This window comes from Strix uralensis, chromosome 9 (assembly GCF_047716275.1).
Source record: "Strix uralensis isolate ZFMK-TIS-50842 chromosome 9, bStrUra1, whole genome shotgun sequence".
In the NCBI taxonomy this organism is placed as follows: domain Eukaryota; kingdom Metazoa; phylum Chordata; class Aves; order Strigiformes; family Strigidae; genus Strix; species Strix uralensis.
The window spans coordinates 3,297,237-3,319,268 of NC_133980.1; the positions used below are offsets into that span (position 1 = coordinate 3,297,237).

Sequence of the window (22,032 nt, forward strand, 5' to 3'; positions counted from 1 at the left end):
TCAAGGAGCCATATGAATGGGAGGAATAATATTAGCTGATTCCATTGGGATATGACACTTCCAGGGGCTGATTTCTGTGAGATAATCTGCACTAAATTTATTGGGATAATGCTCCAATTATTTTCTAGTTCTTGCCTATTTCTTCAGTTCATTGTGAGGAATCCAATTAGCAATCCAATTTATAGTACAAGCCGCAAACATTATTACTACTGAACTTCAGAGGCAGGAACAAGGAGAGCTGAGAAGAAACTTCTTTAAAATAGCTTTGCAACAGCAATCAGCATATTGTTACACTTCACTTTCAGCTGATCAATAGCTAAAACCTGTGTGTTACATCATCAAGCTTTAATGAGTTTTGTCGCAGTACGTATATTTGTGGTTTAATTTCCTTTTATCTAGGTAATGTGTTACACAAAACTTCCATATGAGACATATTTGATCCAGTGCAGGGAATACTTCTTGAAGAATGTTTGAAAGAGCAGCAGCTTACACCCAGACTGTGCAGAGGGGTGCTGCAGAGTAATGGGTAAATGCTGCCGTTTGTCAGCAGAGGGGGATAATTCTCAGGCTTGGTGGTGTGTTGAAGCGGCTGGATGCTCGGTGTGCTAGAGGCGTAGGGGCTGGTTTTGTGCAAACCCTGTCCAGCTGCTGCGGTCAGAGGCACAGTGGATGCATGCAGCAATTTTGCACAGAAGGGCATCCTCTGCTTTCTAAATTCTGGGAGTCTTTTAAGAATCACTGCTATGCCTGTCATGGGGTTAGCATCGGAGGAATTTTTCTTAGTAGCCTTTAAAAACCAAAATAACCCAAACCATCAAGTTACTTGAATTGAGCTACTTGAACAAGGAGACATCCTAGGTTCATGAAATAGGATCTTCTGGGTATGACAAGGGAAAATCCTCCTTGTACTAACTTCTGTTCTTCAGCAGCTCCTATCACCCATTTTGTGTTTATCAAACATCACAGCTTATTGTTTCCTGATAACCACAAAAATCAAAGCTTTTAGTTTATCATCAGGACAATTTCAGGAGCTCAGCCTTTACACTGTTTTATAAACATGCTGTATTGTCAGAGCAATTGTCTTTGGTAATGAATTCTCTGTTGCTTTTTAGTAGTTAGCTATTCTCCTGGGATTGTAAAGTCTTCCTCTTCTGAAGAGGGGTGGAAAGAGGGGTGACAGTTTTAGTGTAGCACTGGTACCTTCCTTTTTTTATCCATGAGAACCTGTGCAGAAAGTACAGCCAATTCCCACAGATATGTTCAATTTAGCAATTGCTTTTATTACAACTTTTCTTTCTTAGTGTAAAAGATCATGATGGGTATTTTTACTCAGTTCGGCCTTCTTTACCTGGGTTAGGAACAGTCATGACAAAGATTTAATTTTAAGCAAAAGCATGGACAGGAGCCAGGAGGTGTTGCTTTAGTACTGATGTGTTACGTGTGCTGGGATGCACTAGACCTGAACCTCAGACTAAGAAATAATTGTTTTAAAAAGGTAAATATTTGCTCATCAGAACAGGATAGGAATCTTAGAGACTGTAGTACAGTAGCTGTTTACTTTCCACTTGCCTTTTGTAATCTTTTGTGTCTCAGCTAAAAACATCTCCTCCCATTAGCCAGCTAAAGGAAACCGGGTGAGAGGGAGGGTTGTTCTGAGAGGTGTGGAGCTACCAGGAGAGAGTCCACACCAGTGTGAAGTCTGGACATTGGCATCAGTAAAATTAATGCATTTTTGTGAAGTTTGTATTTTCAGATATTGGCACTTTGAGTTCTCTTATGGGAGAATATGAGAATAGCAATATGCAGGTAAAAATATTTTGCACATTGTGTCTGTGAAAAACCTGTACAGAAAAATTATGGATGGTGTTGACATTTCCTAGACTTGCCTCACTCTAGCTACCTAGAGACAAAACCAGAGTGAGAAAAGGCTGAAAAGCTCTTTGGTGAACTTGCTCTGGAAATAAACCCTTGTCCTTTGGCTGGGATGTGCAATGCTCCTTCTCCCTCCATCACTGCTTTCGAGGGTGGAAACAGAGGACAGGAGTATGGTGGAGGCAGATGTTAAGTGTTTCGATGTGGATGGAAGAGCCAAAGATCAATAGTTTATTGGGGAGAAGGAGGAGTGAGGAAAGGAGATTTTGCTGGTGGAAATGGGAGGTAAAACAAATGGAAACAATGATCTGGCTTTGCAGGGGGTCCACGTGGAGCCACCTGGACAGGGTAGGAAAGGAAAGTGGTGTGAAACTACAGCACTGGGTGAGTTGCCTGGCACCAGCCTGGAGCAGCCCGAGGTCTGCTGTGCCTTCTCCAGAGCGCAGCAAGGGGGATGTGTTGCATTGTTTTGCTTTTGTCCAGACGTGATGCCGTCCTCAGTAAGCAGTGGTAATGCCCCAGCAGTCACTGTGCCAACCTTCTATCACTGGAATAATCCTCTGAGGCAGAGCTGGACTGCAAAATAGGCCAATGCAAAGGGACCCAGGGCAGAAGGAACCTGAGAACTCATCTTTGTGGTTGTAGGTAATTTGTGCCAGAGAGCGTGGACTGATAAATGAAAATTGCATGAACAGTCAGGAAAACATGGAAGGAGGAGGACAGGGACACCCTGCCCACCTGGGGCTCCACCAGAGCACTTGGGCATTTTAGCATTAAGCATCTTACCAATGGTAACCTAGGACAGGGCTGAAGTAGCAGGTTTGATGAATGTAATGGCAGTTAGCTCTTCCTTCTTTTTTCTTTTTTTTTTTTTTCTCGTGGCAGTCCTCTATGATGGCATATGCATTTTATAATTATTCATCAAGATAAATTCTCAGGAAGAGGTGTTGCAATTTTAGTGGGTTGAATTTTCTTTCCACCGCTCCCATCTTGCTGGCACATGCACAACATGGAGATGTGACACATTGCTATTAAAAGATGTCTGTGCAGGTATTGCTCAGCTATAAAATTGCAAAACCGGAACTTATTGTATGTATGATAGACTTTTAATGTAAAGGCACTGGCTGTAGACTGCTCTTTGTGGGTGGAAACTTCCAAAGCTGATCTAAATGCTTGCAGCTCATGATTTATTTAGGGGTATATGAATTTATATAAAAGGTGACCTCAGTGATGCTGGTTTTGCTGTAGAAGATTTCTTGGGAAAAATACACCACGTACTCAGGACTGCTGCTGCAGTAGTAATAGGCTTATTTCAGTGCCCAAGTCCTGTGTCCTTGTAACAACGTTTGGTTGGAGTGGATTTTAGAGGGCGTAGTAATTCTGAATAGAAAGCTGATACTGAACTGGGTATGGGGCTCTGAGGTAGTTTGGTGCCACCAAAATGTATTAGTGATAAGGAAGAGCTTTTGGGTGCCAAAATACTGAGGTTGTTGGATAGCAAATGAGTCACGTCTAGCCAGATGTGAAAGGCTTTTTTAATACAGGAAGCACTTAGCATGTTTTGATGTTTCTCCACGCCAAGCGTGAGGCACCACGGACAGCTGAACTCAGCGTAGATATAGGTACGCGCCCCTTGATAGTGGTCTGATTCCACTTGATTTCATCAAGTTGTGCCTTTTGTTCTCATGTGAGGAGAAATATTGTAAAGGGGAGTAAAAAGTATTCACCTGTGATGTGGAGAGGGCTTCTTGGGATCTGAGTATTATTTACCTTGAGTGAAATACCTGGTACGTGCTGTACTTCCCCTGGGCAAGGCACCAGGATGTATGGAGTTGGATGCATCTACTTGGTTTGCACCATCTTTTTTCCAGCTGTTATTTCATAAATCACTCAATCTCTGTGCATTTTTGACAGATAATTAGTGTATATGAGTTACCAGGCTTTTCTCGTTGTGTAATTTGCGGCTGTGGAGACTGCAAAGACCTGATACAAGCTCTTTCCTCTGCCAGCCTGATGGGTGAGGCCGTTTGCGATGCCTTGTCACCCTGTTTTTAATTACATTTCTGCAATCCTCTTACAGCCCTCTCTGATGTTAGGGTGCTTTATTCTGAGCCTGGTCTCAGTTGTTTTGTGTCAAATATTCCATAATGTACATTTTACCTGCATTTTCTCTTCCTGCTCATTTTTTTTTTAAATATCTAAAGCTCATAAAGATTCATGACATGTAACTCATCCTTGAATATGACTTTGAAATAATGAGATATTTCTCATCTACTCCATGATTGTGAAGCAAAGATAGGAGCTGTCAGAAAAAATAACTGAAACAGCACCCTAGCTGACAATATGTCCATTCCTGACACTGCCACAATTTACCTTCATTTCCTCCCTCCTCCCTCTTTGCTCAGTCATTGTAAGCAAAGCAGAATCTGATTTTTTTCATACAGATTTGCCAGATTTACCCAATTCTCCATTGTGTAGATATTTCCACTGTCCTCTTTGTCCTGGTTCTTCCTTTTCTCTCTTGCCTGAGCATGTCTCAGCAGTAGGATACATATTTTGATGCAAAGGGTACACATGCATCTCTTTAATTTCACATTTAAACCTAGACTAATGTGTTTTGGTAATCAAGGGGGGCTATAGCTTATACTAGGCCACATGAAGCAATTTCTACAGCCTTTTTCTAGCTCAGAGTTTTTCACTTTAACCTAAAGGAGGCCTCAGTTATCCTGGTAACAACTCCAGGACAGCCCCACTTTAGGGCTGACTGCACTGGAACCCCAGAATCGGCAGAGTTTATCAGCTCTTAGCTGTCCTGATGTAGCAACTACTGAAAGCAGCCTCTGAAATAAGGGTGGAGCAGACACGGATGATGACAAGGTTGAACTCTGAGAGTTAATTTTTACCTCCACATGTGAATCATAGCCTCACAGCTAGGGAGTTTCCATATAAGCTGCCTGGAGATATTTTCATAATGTGGGCTCCTCAAATTCAGGAAAAATATTGCTTACTCTAGAGATAAAATATCTTAAGGACAAAATTGATCATGCTTTGAACCAAGGGTGTCTTTAGTTAGTTCAGGCTGAGTTTTCCTTCCTGTGTGTAAAGACAGAGAGTAAAGAGGAGCCCGTTTCATTTCAGCTCGTGCTGCTGGAGTTGTGGGATGAGCTCTGTGCTGTGCGCTTGGATCCAGCCTTCAGAGGACCTCAGGAACCTTACAAGCATCTGACCTTTTTTGTCCCCTGACAAACACTGGTAGTACACTGAATTTTCAGCTTTCTGAGATTTAAGGTAGTTTAGTTTACCAGAACATTTTGCTAATTCCACCTGCTTTGGTTCCCTTGACTGCAACAAGTTTGCCACAGGGCTGCATGTTGGGGGAAGTTTGCTGTGGCTGTAGGAGCTGAGGATCTATACTTTAGAGGGAGTCAAGCAGTTTTTCAGTTTCTGATCAGGCTTGGCTTGGAGGGAAGTGCTGGTATGAGCCGAATGAGGCACTTAGGGCTTGCGCTGGAAAATTCTCCAGGCAGCCGGAGAGTTTAGTGCAGTCTAAGAAACACCAAATAATTTATCATGGCCAAAGAGATAGATTTGTTCCTTAATTGCAATTTTGTATCCCCTTCATCTGACAGACCATCCCACCATCTTTCTGGAAATAATGAGGAGCCCACCTTGTTTTGGAAGTTTAGTAGGAGGGGATGTGGGAATCTCACTGGACGGTAGGACAACATGGTGCATCCATTTTCACACAGTGTGCCGGGTGCCAGTCTCGGGGAATAGATGGGGCTCTGTTTTCCTCCTCCTCTGGAGATCAATATCTGCAGTAGAAACTTCTTCAAAGCAGGAGGGGGTGTGAAACAACGGTCGCTCACTGCTCAGCCAACCCTTAATCCCATCTGGATGTAGCTGTGGTTTGGTATTTAGGAGTAAATTAAAATTACTTGGGCAGGGGCTGACTGCAAGAGGACAGCACTGCTTTTGATGCAACGTTGGATATTGATCGTTTTGGGTGATTATGAGAAAGTTACCACAAGTTCAGTAATATTTAATTGGAAAATTAGCCTTTTCTGCTTTTAATTTTCAAATACTCAGCCTGGCACGCTGCCACTTGTCCACATCTCCGCCCCAGGGTGCAGTAATCCATCTGCAAGAATAGGCCCAATTTCAGCACACGCATTCTGGTGCAGTGCTAGTGTGATGTGTGCTTCGTATGGTTCTGCTGACTGTTACTACACCCTGCTGTACTTCTTTTACAAAGGCTTAAATAGTTGGGTTTTTTTCCTAGCTTCCAAGTAATTAGGGAAATTAAACTCTAGAAATAGAGCATTGCCTTGGTAAGAGGTGAAAGGAGACAGATACAACGTATTGTATTCACAGTCCTCCTGGGTGTGCGCTGTGAGCGTGCTGGGCAGGGCTACTTCTGCGTGTACAAGAAGATCAGGACAACATCTGTCCTTTGCAGTAGTGCAGCAGAAGCTTTCTACTATGGAGATCAGAGTGATTTCCCTTTACGTACCATTTTTACTTGTAGGCAAGTTTCAAAGAGGTATCTCTGTGGAGGCACATTTCTCACATGTTACAGTTTTTGCATGATATTGATTGATAATACCCATTTGCTGTTTTGGACTATCTAAAACAGGGCCTTTATAAAAACAATTATTTAAAATATGTTAATGACATTTTTCACTTGATAAAAACTTGAGGGCCTTTTTATCTTTAACCATAACTGTATGAATCATTGTAAGTGGAAAAAAGCCCACTTTTTTCACTGAATTTGCATCCAAAGCAAGAATCTTAAATTATGGCCAAATAACAGCAATAGTAAAACTTCAGAAAAAATTTGTACTTGAACATCCTTAAGATTTCAAAACTTCATAAACATGGGGTCCCATTTTTCAGGGAATTCGATGTAGATGAAATTGAACACTCAGATGATGGCCTGTCTCTATAAGTGACTGGTTTGAACCCAGATTCCCTGAAGATGTGTAGGATAGGCAATGGCAGTGCTTCCCCACCAACAGCCTTAGAGTGTTTTCCCAGTCTTTTCTAGGAAGATCAAGAGAAAGGATGGAAATAGAGCTTTCTCTTACTTCTGTTGAGCAAGCAGTCAGGCAGGAGCCACTGTAAGGCTCTCTGGGCGTATGAAAAAGTCTGGGAATACCACACTTTAAATAAGTTAGCACTACATTTAGTCACTGCTCATGTAAGCTGAGTTTAGCTGGCAGCCAATCATCAGAGACGTCTGTATCTCACTGACGACCCTCCGAGCTATAAAAGGCTGCTACCGTATTTCAAGTTCTGCATTTTAGTTCATGTGATAAAAGAAATGCACCAAAATAACTTAGAAATAAGCCTGCTAGATGTGCCATCACTGGTGGCCATGTTGATCCCTATGTTTCCTGTGCTAAGGAAAAGGTCCCTTTTTTAAGGGAAGCTTTTTTTAATAGTCTTGGGTAAAGGCTGCCTGGAGGGGCTTCAGGAAGAAGCTTCTGGAGGTTCATGGTCTGGACATGTGCATGTACAGTCACCCTTGGTGATGGATTTGAGAGGTGATCCATGAAATTGGCCAGGAAACCTTTACGGCAGGATAAATGCTAGCTTTGATTAAAAGAAATTAAGAAAATGAATTTTAAACAAGAGAGGTATGTTGCTGGCCAGCTGAGCCCAAAAATTTCTCAGCGCTTAATTTAATGATGCATTTGTACTTTCAGGGTGAATGCAACTGGAACTGGTTCATCTCCCTTTCTGCTTTTGTTTCATTTATCACTGTTGCATTATTGGTGGTTCTTATTCTTAACATAGTCCTTTCATTTGGGTTTTTTTGGTGTAAAAACTTCCAGCTGCTGTGCTCAGCCTGAACTACAATTAGCATAGGGTAATAATGGAGCAAATTAACTACAATTAACACGGAGTAATGATGAAGCATGAGAAAAGAGAGTGCTGCCAAGGTGTTTTTATAAAGAGACCGGCACTATACTCTTCACAATGGAGTTGTTGCCCATATGCTGTACATACTGAGCAGTCTGCTGGCAGCCCTCCGAAATGTGACCCTCCTCCTGCAGCTTGCAGCAAATGGTGCTTCCACATTAGTGTGCAAGATGTAAGCTGATGAAAACCTCTTTCCATCGTGTCTGAATGGCTTCAGCTACAGGAAAAAGGATTTAAAAACTGGAGCGGTTTCCTAAGCTGTGGTGTGGTCTCAAGCTGTTGAAAGTGGTATCCCACCTCCTCTCTCAGCTGGGGAAAAATGTTTCTGTTCACTGCTGTGCGCCAGAAATTCTTCAAAATCTCCTGCTAGAACCCACTAATTTTGAATATTAAGTAGGTAGTTATTTCAGCTTTTCTAGAAGAAGGAGAAGTGAAAAGAGTTGGAAAAATCTCAAAAGGCTTTTTAGCAGAGAGGTATATTTTCAGCTGTCTCATTCCTGGTGAATATCTCTTGCCCCAAAACTTCAAAATTTCTTAAAGGAGCTGAAGAACGCACACAAAAAATGTGTTTTCACTTAAGTAAGGCTGCAGGGACCCTCCCAATGAGAAACCGCTGCTGTTTTCCTCCATCTTCTGAGCACCTCCTGCAAACCTAAACAAAGATAACAGGAATAATAAGGAAGAGAAGTGCATTACAGGAATCCCACCATGAGAGGTTAGTGGAAATTCCCTCTTCCTGAACAAAGCCGTTTGCTTGCTCTGTTTGCTTTACGTTAAATGTTTAAATAGCAACATTACATTGGGGTGTGTGCTCCTTGAGATATGAGGCCCAGCCTTTGCATACCTATAAGAAAGTGTTTTCCTTATACTCCTAAAAGCAGGTCAGCTGTGTTTGATGCCATTGGGAACAAATAACCTTTTTGAGAAATTAAAAAATAAAGTGTTATTGGAAACAGAATTGATGAGATGCCATGGCATTTACATCGTCAAACTATCTAGCTAAAAGTAAAATCTTTTGAGGATAGGATATTGGGAAGTATTTTTGGTTCAAGCACCAACTCTATAGGTGAATATTTTAATTTTTTCACCTCCCAACATTTGGGTTGTTACTTTTATTCTATTTTATAGACTGCTGTCGTAGAAATTTTCACAGGTACTCAACATTTGTTGTCTCCTCCAACGCTCTGTTTGTTACTGTAAACATGATTACAGCTTGGTACCTCATATTTGCAGGTTAAAAACTATGATTAAACTGATATGACAGCTAAGCCTTTGGCTCCCATTTGAGCCTAAACCACTCAACTGTTGGGCCACTAGCACACACAGGTATTTGTGGCCTTAATTGAAGCACATCAGTGGCTGGCTGCGAGAGAGTTCAGGCACATCCATGACTTGCTTGTTCTGGTGATATGACCAAGTGGCTCAGGTGTGAGCCAGAACCCGAACACAACTAGCAAGGATGATATAACGTGGCCTATGACAAGCAGGAGACCTGTGCATCTCCAAGAGTTGCCTTCAGGACCTTGTGAACTGCTCTAGAGCAGGATCTTCAATGAAGTTTCTGGGGTTTTGGGTTTTTGTTCTTTTTTTCCTTCCCCCACCACCAGAGAGAGGAGAGGTTTTGGGCTGGAGCACTAATGAGGATGAACACAGCAGTCCACACACAGATCCACTTAAGGGGCACTGAAACCTTGCCCCAAAACATTTGCAACAAAACAGTCTATCTGCTGGGGAGTCAGCCTGGCCCACACACACCCAGGGTATTTATCAACAAAGAGAAAACACTGGAAGAGCCGAGTCATGCACTGAAATGTTGTTTCTGAAGAATAAAATTTTATTTTTTTTCTGAAAAAAATGCATACACATGTTCAGATCTGTTCAACCTTCAAAACATGTCTTAGTTTCCAAACAAGCTGTGTGCTTTTAAGCATGCAGGACCCCACTGCAGCTTGATAAAGAAGTTAAGAGGGTTTTTTTAATCCTGTAACTACGCAAACATAATTTGAAAGCTATTTACATCTTGTACCTCTCACTTCTAATAACAGTAGCATCAGCTGTTAGATACACGCACTGTATAGCTATAACTTATGATTTGGCATTGATGTTTGATTTAGGTGTAGGGTGAAAGCCAAACAAACCTTCCATTGTTCAAAAAACTCCCCACAGGCAATTATAATAAATCTCATTTCTTCTTTATACAGCAGATCTCTTCAAGGACTCAGACTTCCCTGCAGTTATTAAAATATTACTTCCACTCCTTCCTTTGGTGCAGACATGCACTTTGCTTGCCTTGGTGAATGGGAGCAGAAAGAAAAGATTTTTTTTTATCAAAGAAGGCAGGAGTGCACTGAAACACAGCCAGTTGTCTGTCTTTCTGTCATTTTCAGTAAACTGCAAAATTACCTATAGTATGCTTTTTTTTACTCTTAGACCATTTAAAGTCAGATGCAGCCGCTTAGATGCAAAAAGTTGGATTCAAGTTCCTATTACTTTCTCTTCTAATTTCCTCTCCCATCAATTAAAAACCAGAACTTGATAACCAGCCAGATATTAGTACTCAAATCATGCTGTATTTTACTCATCTCCTTATATTCTCTAACCTGGGTCAAAGAAGGCATGGTATGTTTTGCCACTGCACTCTGTTGGCAGAATTTCTTTGTGCATACTGTGTGTAGTACACCTCCTCACAGCCATCATAAACAGTCTTTGCTGGTTCATCCATGCCAGTGTGATTAAATTAGGGCGCTGAAAGTGGGAGCGAGTTGAATATTAGGTACACGTGGCATTCCAGGTGATGTGTTTCATTATCACACAGCAAAAGCTGGCCTGTGTTTCGTTTAACGGGGACTGTGCAGCCGGTAGTCAGTGCATTATTCTGGTTTTCAGCAATGGTAATTAAGCAAGCCAGATTTTGTAAGAGAAAATGGTATTTTCATAACTGCAAAACTGCTGCAGAATAAATACACAAAATTGAAGAAGACATTGCATTTCACAAGTTGCAAGAGCTGCTAATCACGAGTCAGGCAAGTTCAGTTCATGATGGAAACCGTGCTTTCGGGCTGGCCTCCAAATATCTGGGAGAAGAACTCAAAAGCCAGGCGAACGTGGATGGGGACAAAGACGTAAGCCGTGTAGACCACCATAGCGAAAACAGTCACGGTGATGGTGTGGAACATGGACCGCTCCCAGGGCTCCAGCACATAGCTGCAGGTGATCAGTAGGTACTGGTAGTACAGCCAATAGATATAGTCCTTCACGCGCTTAATATCCATCTTCAGCTTTCAGTGATTTCAAGAAGATGACCTGTAACGATAGAGAAGCCTGGATTACAGCTGAAGTGCAAAGAAAGACCTGGAACTAAAAAGTGACGCGGTGACCAACCTTTCAAGTTCGATGCCACCTGTAATTGTTACATAAAATAAAGTTCAAACAGAAATAACACATCGGTGCCACCACCAGCCTCTGCTGCCTGGAGCAGGGGAAAACAATCTATGGCTCTAAGCAACTGCTGTTTGTAGTTACTGGAGCTGTATCAGTTGGGCACTCTCAGTTTCTGCGTTCTGATCACGAGGGTGTTTTGCTCTTCGCTCTGCAGTAGGAATTAAAGTCGCATGAGCTTGCAAAGGCACAGGGTTCATGTGGAAGTCAGGGAGATATGCGTTTAAAAGGGAGGGCTTTGGGCCAGTTTCCATAAATGTGGATGGCAGATTCGTATGCTCTGGAATAAGGATGAGATTAAAGTAACTGCTCTGTAAAAACTCTGCTTACTTCTGATAACTTTTATTATTATGCAATTATTGGGAATAAAGAAAGACAAGCTATGAAAGGGAGGGAAAAAAGGAATATCAAATAGCATAAGAAGTTTTTTCATCTCATTCCAAAGCAGTAAGATACCTTACAGATTAAAAGAATAGTTAATGGAAGTTACAAGCCTATGAAAGATTTTCCTCTCGGGTAATACTTTTATGCATGCATTGTTCCCGTCTCCACACAGAAAGGAGAATGGCTGAGTGAGTATTAACTAGGAAATGGGTTTTGCCTTCCACTGTTTTTTGTTAAAATTGCTTTTCAGGATTTTAAATAATCTTTAAATTCAGGCTAAAAACATCTACTTAGAGAAAATACAGAGACAGAATGATAAGCAACTGTATGAGGCTTCACAGAAAGACTCCTTTATTTTCGGGGTTGAGTTTAAGGACACACATGATGACCAGGTCAGCTCACAGTAGAAGGGAATACAGCAGATTTTAGTCCTGCTGGAAAACCTTCCAACATATCATTTTGGTTTAGACTTCTGTGGCCTAAAATGCCAGCAACAGAGATGTTTGGACATGTCACTTCCTCCCAGTCTTGTGTCTGTAGTGAGTTTGGGGCAACAGAAATCTTCTGTCCCTCAAGGCAACAAATACTAAGGTAGCACTGGAAAATTTGCAGCCTGTGATTAAAATAATGATGGGTCACTGGTAGAGGCCAAATATGTTACAATATTCAGCGATTTACTGCCTCTGGAGGCTGTACAGTATATTCTGGTGATATGTGGGTATTTACCAAAGGGAAGACAAATTACCAATAAAAAGGATCCCTGGTTTGTTTTGTAACAGCTTTACTTTGGTTACTGATGTGTAAAATTTTTGTCTGGTGGATGCACTGTTAAGTGCACACACCTTGACGGATCGTATTTCTCCATCTTTCTTCCTTTAGGTCACCGGTACTGCCAGTTGTTGAGGTTCAGCGTTCCCGTATCGAGTTGCAAGTGGAGCATCCTGCCAGACGAGCTTACATCTCGCCATCTGCAGATGCTGTAAGGTAGATTTTTGCCCCTTCTTCCTTGGGAGGGCAACAACTGCCGGCTCACCCTATGTGTGGCAGACTGGCTGGTTGAACTGGCACTCCAATTGCCTGCCCGGTGCCGTTGATAAGGGAGCTGGCTGTCTTTGCTCCCCCTCCTTCATCCACATATTGGCTCCTCTCCCGCTGTTTCTCCTCCCATCCCTCAGCTTCCTGTCCAGACCTCCTTGCATCTGTTCCCCAGTTGCTCCTTAACTCTCAACACCCCCATGAAGCGCAACCTCTTTGCTGGCAACAAGTGCAGTGAAACTGTAAACACTGTGCATTAAAAAAGGGAGGGAGGCTTGTTTGTGTTAGCAGATTTTTATGCAGAAAAAATTCCTGTACTTGCCCCATCGCCCACTCAGCCTTTCCTTTCCCCCAGCCCCTCTTCTTCTGTGTCCTCCACCATCAGTACCTTCCCCAATATATCTTTTTTTCCCCTCCATCTCCCAAAGCAGTGCATTTCCTTCACTTCCATCTTCCCCATATCTCCTGGATTATATCTCCTAGACCAAGAGGCTGCCTGCAGCGCTTTGGGGGGGAAGATCACTTCCATTTTAAGTCTAGAAGTCACTGTCTTTGCTGTGAACAGCTTTACTTGCAAGGGTGCAGGCTGGGGAGAAAGGCCACCACTGGTTTCTGTCGTAGTATGAATGGAAGATGATTCCTTTCAGATAAATTATTTTAAGGCAGAACACAAGAGAGACCTTAAAGCATTGTAAATATTGCAAAGCCTCTAAGAAAAATGGCACAGCTGGCAAACTGCGACTCACTGGGAGCCAAAAGTGTCTCTATTTATATCTTCTGCAAAAAGAGCAGCATTTTTCAATGAAGAGGTTAAGCCCTTTCCTATACAATTGAAAGGAAAACGATAAGGGCCCTCTCATACTATCTGGGATTATGGTATTTACACTGGGGTTATACCTGTGCTAGTTAAACCCATACCTTTCTTGGGTAAACAGCTGTTAAGCCTGACTGCTGCACGGAGAAACTGCAAGGCTGGCGCGCTTGCTCTTGGTGTTTAAGGCTACGAGGTTATCAGAGGGGTGCTGCGGTGGTTTTGAGGGGAGACATCCCAGGCTAATGGAGCTTTCTGCCCACAGTGGCACATACATCTGTATATCTCAATACAGAGCTGGTATAAGGAACGGCCAAAGACAGGAAAAAATTCCCCAGGCTGATTGTACTGATATTAGACCAGTCTACCAGGCTGCAGACTCACCACCAGCATTACCAGACATTGCTGTTTTGGAGGGATACATGCATAAAGTATGAAATAATTAAAATAAGGAGCAGACTTTTTGATTGATACCAAAGACCCTGTTACACTTTCTCCAGCCTGGGGACTGTGTTTCCGTTCAGCTTGGTCACCAAGTCCTAGCAGCCAGCCTGTGTTTCTTCAGGTCTTCCCGTTCACGGTGCAGGGGGATAACCCCATCCCCAGCACAGCTGTCCTGGCATTCCCTGGACTACCAGCACGAATGCCAGCCATCTTAACGCAGAGGCTGCGCGGTCTCCAAAGGAATGATAGAGGCTGAGATAAGTAAAAGACAAACAGTCAAATTACAGTCTCTGTCCTCACCGCTAACACGCTTCCACTGCATTTAGTCTACCCAGAGACTTTCTCCGTTAGCAGGACTGTCTTGGAAATGCAGCAAGCATGAGGGGTGTCTTGGGATAATGCGATTCTAGATGCATAATTTATAAAAGGAAAACATAGGAGGGAAGGGAAAAAAAAGCCACCTTAAACCAGCTGTGCAGTCAATGAGATACAAGAATCCACTGTGTTACTGTGACATAGATACCTTTTCTGAAGGTACCCCATTTGCATTAATTCAAGGCCAGTTTTAAGCATAAGCAATAACCCAAAGCTCCACACCTCCAGAGGTCTCAGGCAGCCTTACCACCTGGGCTAATTACCTTGTAGCAATAATCAAAGGAATGGCAGATCACTAAACAGAAACTCTTGAGGCTACAAATTCTGTATTTTAAACAGGACTTGTCCTAGAGAGGCTTCCACTTACATTTTTAAGCATTACTGGGTTTTATTACATTAATGCCACAATCAGCTGGCGCTCTGAGTTGAAAGGGCCCTTTGTAATTAGCTCATCAGTTCCCAGTATTCCAGAACAGGAGATAATTTGCTGTTAGGCAATTTTAACTTAGTGCTCATTTGTCTACAAATTTGAATTTAAGTATTCAGTTGTGTTGTGGAAATGCCTTCCTCTTTAGAGGCCATGGGACTGTTACAACCAGCTATGAATAAAATGAATAGAATTCAGCTTCTAAAGCCATTAAGCAATATTCAAATTATTTTCAGCAATTTTACCTCCAAGCAAAAAAAGCAAGAAGAGGAACCTGTAAAGCAGCTTTTATTGTTTTAAGTGGCAACCTGATTTTCTTGCTTGTTGACACATGTCTCTGATTAGAGCAGCTGAAAAGATAAATCATCATCAAAAAAAATCCCAGGTTTCATTTAAGAGCATGCCTAATTGCAAAAATTTCTTTATTAATAACCTTAGTTCCCAGTGTTAGAGCTAGTGTTTGGAGTTGTAACCTGAAGATGCCAGTGTTAGGTAATTTGCTATATCATTTTTGCTTTGAACAACAGGGGGTTGGGGGACTTTGTCTGCACAGGGCAAAATGCACCTGCTGGAAAATTCCTGTGGAAAGAAACATTCTTGCAAGGGAACTGGGATAGACTGGTTTCCAAAGAATGCTTGAAAAAGACCTTACACCCTCAGCAGGAGAGTTTGGTTGACTTACGTATACAGAGAAAAAGGGTTTCCAACATAAGTTCAGGTCTAGATAAGTTTATCTAGAGTGGAGAAAAACAAACCCTGGAGCTGGAAATAGCCCCCTAATCATTAAACAGGTGGTCTCTGATGCTTTGAATGTAAAGCAGGGCCAAGTGTTATAAATGTTATAAATTTCCTTTCCTAGAAGGAAAACCAAGCAAACAGTAAATCTATCCTCAAAATGCAAACATTTAATTGGCTGAAAATTGGCCATTTGCTAAATAATTCCTGTGGTAGCACCGAAGCAAGAGTTGGTAGGTTTTGCAGAATCCTAAGAACTTATGCTGGAGCTTAAGTAAAATCCTGCCATGAGCCCCTGAGGCTTGTATTTGGTCTCATATGCAGGCTCCAAATGTCAGATGTGACAAGGCAAAGTGCAATAGTTGTTTTAAAGTTGTCCAATATGTAAATAATTTCAGTTATTAGAAGAGGAATGGGTAGTCATCCCCCCTGGGTACTGAAATAGATATCCTTTCTGCAAGTTGTTTATCTGTAATTGTTCATATTTATTTGTAATAGTGTTAAATGGGTTTGTTCTGCTTTTACTCAGACAGAATATCCTGACTTATCCAAGGCACCAGACTTGCCCCTCTTAATGCTAACATAACTCTGGGATGAACCCATTGATTTTATGTAGACTGACGTTTCTGTACGTGCAAATAGAACGATTCACATTCCCAGTCCATCATGCATTTGTTTTAATATGTTTTATTCAGTGAGCACCAAGCATAGTGCATAAGGAATGAAATACTGGTCCTGTGGACCAGTAATCGGGAAGAAATCAGGAAGAAATTCAGATGAGGCAGCAGTTAAAATTGTGCAGAGAATCCAAACGCCAGCATTTCCTGGGGCCACCGTCTCAGTCTGTTCCTCTATTGCATCTGTGCTGCTCAGATTCCCCATACGCAGCGTGGCCCGTGGCCATATAGCATCAGCTCAGCCTAGAAAGCTGCCTATTACCCACTGACAAGCAGAACCCTCAGGTTACTGTAGTACTTACACACGGATGTTTAAATGTACCCTAAAGCTTGTTTTCACAGGGAGGTAATGCCAGACAAAGAATGTGAATGAGAAGAGCAGCAATAATCCCAGCATAGCTCCCACTCTGGTCAAGTATGCACCATTAAAAATGGCTTTACATACAGATTTTAATAATTAACCCTCCCCTCTCTAATTCTGGAGTAAAAATGCACAGCAGCAGTGGGGCCATCTCTGGTTTCTCTTCCTCAGCATTCATCTTCCTGAATCAGCACCTCATTGCATGCTTGGCCATACATTACTGCCAGCTACTGTGCTACAGGAATTGTAAACTCTTCTAACCTATGTGTTCCTGTCACCATCCATGCAACACCAGAATGAAGTTCAGAGCTGGTAAAATTTTATTGCTGTACATGACTCAGACATTTTGCATGTGGGTGAACACAGTTCGACTGTGCCTATGGGTTTTTTTGGAAAAAAAAAAAAGTCTTCCAGGAGTGGAAAAATACTTCAGGAGTAGAAATGGTAAGGCAGAAAGGCAGTGGCATATTCAGCCATGTTTCTGCTTTACCTTGCTCAGAAGAGTGAACTCCAGCATCTTCCCAAGCTGTCAACACTAACCCTCCTTCCTGCTGACCTTAGTGGTAGCATATAGGTGCTATTTGGTTTCTTTTAAATGGCAAATGTTACATAATGCATACAAGACCTAGGAGTCTAGCAGGCACCTTCTGCCATTGATGAAAAGACTTCCTTTTACCTTTGGTAGCTTCAAGCCAGGCAGCAAAACACTCATCGAGTGGCACTCCAGGAGTGGCAATGCCACACCTGCACAGAATCTGACCCAGACTTCCTTGTCTCCAGCTCTGAACACAAACCTCATGTGCCTGTTCCGTCAACAGCTCTTCAATAATCCTGTGGCCCAAGCATTGGTTTGGTGCTATAATGTAGTTGTAAGTGGAGCAAATTGGATTCTTGTCAGACTATCTCTCCGCCTGGATTGCGGTACACCCAGATGATTTCTGAAATACTATTTGCTCCTTCAGTCAAGTTAAGTACACAGATGGAGCGTACAGTGGCCTACAACAATGCAGGAAGTACTTTTAAATGTGATATATAAACTGTTGACCTTCAGGAAAGGCGAGGATGATCTGCAGCACCTATAGCGATCTCATTCAGCGAGAGGCTCCCAACCATTCAAGTAACAGCACAGCAGCTGAAAGCAGCTAATGTTTAGACTGATTTCATGCCTTAACTGCTCCCTGAAAACTGTAGGCTGCTCCTAGCAAATTTAAAAAAAAAAAAAAATAAAATCAACTCCCCCTAACTTTGACGCCTGGCTGATTTATTGGCACGCTCTCTCTACTTGGGCACGGAGGAAGGAGAAGATGCAGTTTTTCTATAAGAAAAACATTCTTGGAGCAGCTCTGTCCCATTTTCTTCCAAGGCCAAATTAATTTTTCAAAGAATTTTCTCTTCTTCCCTCCTCTGAAGTTTCCTCAGTCATTTTCTTACATAATTAGCCGCTTCTTACAATTTATGTACAAACCCCTTCCTTTCCAGCTTTCTTTGGGCTGAGCATGCTCCGGGCTCCAGATCCTCCCTCTGTGACAGGACTTGCACGTTGTAGCAGAACTGGCCTTAGTTGATAAGCTCTGCCAGAGAAGACAGGTAAATTGGCAAACTGAAATCTCAGGGCAAGCTTTCCCTTTATTAATAGTTTATTAACATTGTTTTGAACAGAGCTAATTCCCAAACAAGATGTCAAATTTGTGACTAGAGACCAGCACCAGGTTTAAATTGCAACTACTTAAAAATTAAGAGTTCTTGAAGAACTTAGAGGGGTTTGGGCTTTGTTCTTGGTGACAAGCCTCAGTTCCTGTGAGACTTTTCAGATTCAGGACACTGACTAGATCCTTCAAGGGGACTCAAAAGTCTTTAAAGCCTAACAGGCTGTGTAAACACATCACTCTGTAAACAAAATAGCTAAGATGTTTGGCCTCTACAAAAAGATTTACTTTCAAATGTAGTTCTTATTTTATTCCTGCTTTGCTCTGAGTCATTTCTGAAGCAGCTGAAAATAATAGCTGGTCTTGGGTTATATGTAATACCAGAAGGTGAATGCTGTCATAATTATGACAGGTATTAGTGGAAAACAGGTACCGAACTCTTGTGCAAGTGCATCTCCTTTGAGATCTAATGAAAGGAAGCAGTGTTGCACCATGCCAGTTATTGGTCTAAAAGGGGAAAAGAAAAATGAAGTGAGATACTTGCAACAGAAGTAAAAAAAGGAGTTTCCCATTTTCCACAGAAACTGATTTAACCCCACATACGCAAGTAAGGAACAAGTTCCTTCGCAGGCCGCTTCATCCCGATGAGCAGTTTTGAACACAGAACACTATTGATATAGCAGAATACCCCTGAAATGTGGGGAGAGCAAAGCCACCCTTAACTTTTGGAGAGGAAAGCACAAGAAATCCCCCTGCTCAGCTGGGCAAGACAAGGCTCTTCAAAGTTGCAACACGGCACTGTGCCCGTAGGGGCTGAGTTAAGTTGTGCTTAACCAGAGCAGATGGCGTGGGTGAGGAGAAAGGAGGTCTCCAGAGTGCCCTGCTGACATCTTACCGTGGGTGCTTTGCACACACCGATATACACACACACGAGGTGGTGGGAGCAGAGGAGCCAGTGGGGCAAGGCTGTTCTCCTCCGTGGGGATGTGGCCGAGCACAGGGTCCAGCCCAGCCTCTGGTCTGGGGAATTCTCACTCGACTCTACGCCAGGAACGTGGCCAGGCTTGAGGGACGCAGCTACTGCACAAGTTAAAAGCTCAGTAAAAACGGGATTGGTGGAACACGGTGCCAAGCGACGAATGCTTTTTCCTATCAGCCAGCTGGAGCACTCAAATCTTGGTGCCATTCACTACATAACATGTCCTGGACACTTTTTGGGCATGGGGGGGATGGAGCAATATTGCCATGGCCCTGAGCTGCTCTCTGGGCACCCTTTCACCAGATCTCCCGTTACTGCTGGATGAACAACAGACACGCTCTGTGCAGAGCTTCCCTGCCCTTCTCTGCCAAAACCGCACCATCCAGAAATCACTCCAAGGACTCGCAGAACTGCTCTCAAGACATAGTTATTTGTGCCATACTCATGACAGTTACGAGCAAAAGATAAAGAAGCATCCCAATTCCTAAAGCAATTTAAGATACACATCCAAGAAGTACCATGCGTGCTGATTAAGTGGAGCAGTAGTATGTTATATATACTATCCCAACTCTGCTTATACAACAGGGAGGTACTCTTGCACCTGCTTCACACTGAAGGATTACTGGGAACAACCTGCAACTCTGAGAAAACCAACAGAAATGTACAAACGAGGAGTAGTGCCACCACAATGGTATGGGCAGCACCTTCACCTTCCCTCCACCTCTCCCCACCTATTTTAACCTTTTCACTTCTGGGTGTTTGACTTGTTTTCAGTGAATCCCTGCTAAGACAAACCACCTTCCCGACAGATTGGCAGTGACAACCTGGAAATCTCTGAGTTGGGGGTCCACAGCAACAAGTCCAAAGAGAGACCTCGCTGAAGGGGGTAGGTCCTGCTGGAATGCCACCAGCCAGCAGGTACCTTGCGGAAGGCTGGCAGGGCACATCCTGGGGCTTTCCTCCTGCCACCCCAGCTCGGAGGCCTCTGCTCCAGCGCTTCTCACCCAGCTACCGCGGGCAGCGCAGGGTCCCCTCCTCTGCTCGGCCAAGGTCACCGGCCCCATCACTTGGGGCAGCCCCGGGACGATGTGCCCACCGCGATGCCCTTGACCGAGAGGGGCTGACCACCATCCCCCCCAGGACCGCAAAACCGGTGCCCCGCACCCTCCTCACCTCCACTCCGCGGGATACCGCGCACCACTCCGCCGCTTCCCACTCTAGCTCTGCCCGTGCTTAAATACCTACCGCTTCTCTCCGCTCCTCTCCGCGCCCCGCCGGCCGCGGCCGCGCCGGGGGCCGCTCCCACTTCTCCGCGCCTCTCCGCGCCGCTCCGCCCCGCCCCGCCCCGCTGCCGCAGCCGCTGCGCGCCTCCGGGCTGCCCCGCTCGGGGAAACGCGGAGTGTGGGGGGGAGTGTTCAGCGGGCTGACCCCCACCGCCGCGATGTTGAACGTTTCCCCTGCGCTGCTGCGTCTATAGGCGGCATCGGTTTAATGCACTTGCGTCATGCGCTTCGCCTCCCCGCCGCAGGAAACCCCGGGCGCTCCGGGGAACCGGGCACCGGCTGTGCCCCCCCCCAGCCCGGGCATCCAAACCTCCTTCTGGTTACGTTAACGCTTTCTATTATACGCACACCTTGTAATATATAAGATTATTCTCTAGATTAGGGCAGTGGTTCTCAACCTGTCGTCAGAGGGAGGCCACGATGTCGTCACAGGGGGGACACGAAGGTTTAAAGCAGGGCTGGGGAACATCCAACCTGGAAATATTCGGGCTGGCCCACGCCAAGCACTGTGCCTCCTTTTTCCCCAGCCCCCTCCCCTCAATGCTACTCCCATACTCAAGTATGAGAGGTGAAAAGAATTGTAAAAACTTTTCATCAAATTTTAATGTAAAAATTGGCATCAAATTTGGAATTAGCACATTAAAATACCATAAAATGGGTCATTTGAGCAAGAAGAGTGTTGATGCTGTTATTTTAAATTCATATGGAATCATTGTGATAAAGATATAATAGCAGCGGGTGCATTAACAGATTAATTTATTTCCCCTTCCCTCCAAATTTGAAGACCCTTCATGAGAAAATAGAAATAAATATTTGATGCAGTCTAGTGCTTTAAATCTTGAATTAAGTCTTGGTGGTCTGTGGCCACAAAAGGTATTTAAAGGGGATCCATGGTGAAGGGAAGGTTGGGAACCCTGGATTAGGGGATATCTGGGTACACGAAGGGGTGCCCGGGGGTGCTGGCAGGTGCCTGGGAGCCCTCCCCAGCTCGAAGGGACCTGGGTGTTGCAGTTTGCTACAGCACGGCTGTGAGAAACCGGTGTTACGGGCCTGTAAAGAGGGAAATGGTGATAATGTATCAGGCAGAGGTGTTTCCAGAAGGGAGAGATACGGACAGACAAGTACTTGCAAGACTTTATCTGAAATCCTGTGAAATACTATATGACGCTAACCATGAGGCTTAAGTTTCCTTAGTTTATTCTGCCCCCAATGTAAAAAAAACATGATTTAGTGTCCTGCTCGCTACCTTAAGAACTTAACTTTTCAGTATAAATGAGAAATAAAACACTTTGTTCGCTGTTTTCCCCTCGGGCAGCAAGATACCAGGTACAATCTCATCCACTAAGCGAAGCAATCGCAGAGACCTGATCTTGATAGGCTGATCCTATTTCTCAGCCTTCCAAACTATTACTATGTGACACTAATTAAGTGATAAAATAGTGGCGTGTTAAGAAAGATTGGGGTTGGTGGTATTTCATTTAAGATTATGGGTTTTGCTGCTGGGCTGTGGCTTCAACTTTGGGGCCAGCGGGGTAGCGGTCCTTGAGCTGAGGAGTCCCTGGATAGCTCCTGGTGACCTCTCCAAAATGAGTGTTGCTAGCATAGTGTCTGCACCCAAAACCTCGCACTGAACTGTAGCA

At 43.7% G+C, this 22,032-nt stretch overlaps 2 protein-coding genes across 5 annotated transcripts in view; one reads left to right on the forward strand and one right to left on the reverse strand.

Moving 5' to 3' along the window:
• The window catches only part of OTOL1 (otolin 1), a 52,717-nt gene that overhangs the window by 8,388 nt on the left and 22,297 nt on the right, over positions 1–22,032 (forward strand). For 2 of the 3 annotated variants that reach the window (XM_074878447.1, XM_074878449.1), the window contains exon 2: positions 12,499–12,603. The gene's annotated coding sequence lies outside the window, so the exon portion shown is untranslated. Of the gene's footprint in view, positions 1–5,044; positions 5,125–12,498; positions 12,604–22,032 lie in introns of those variants that run through there. The other variant, XM_074878450.1, reaches the window with a different exon arrangement.
• Positions 9,609–20,937, reverse strand: SPTSSB (serine palmitoyltransferase small subunit B). Of its 2 annotated transcripts, none has more exons than XM_074878451.1 (2): positions 20,355–20,937; positions 9,609–11,100 (listed from the first exon to the last, which is right to left on the reverse strand). In XM_074878451.1, the coding sequence occupies exon 2, from the start codon at positions 11,067–11,069 to the stop codon at positions 10,827–10,829; it is 243 nt and encodes an 80-aa protein (XP_074734552.1). In that variant the 5' UTR covers positions 11,070–11,100; positions 20,355–20,937; the 3' UTR covers positions 9,609–10,826. The 2 variants fall into 2 exon arrangements, with proteins under 2 accessions (XP_074734552.1, XP_074734553.1); XM_074878452.1 differs by having other exon boundaries at positions 20,283–20,395.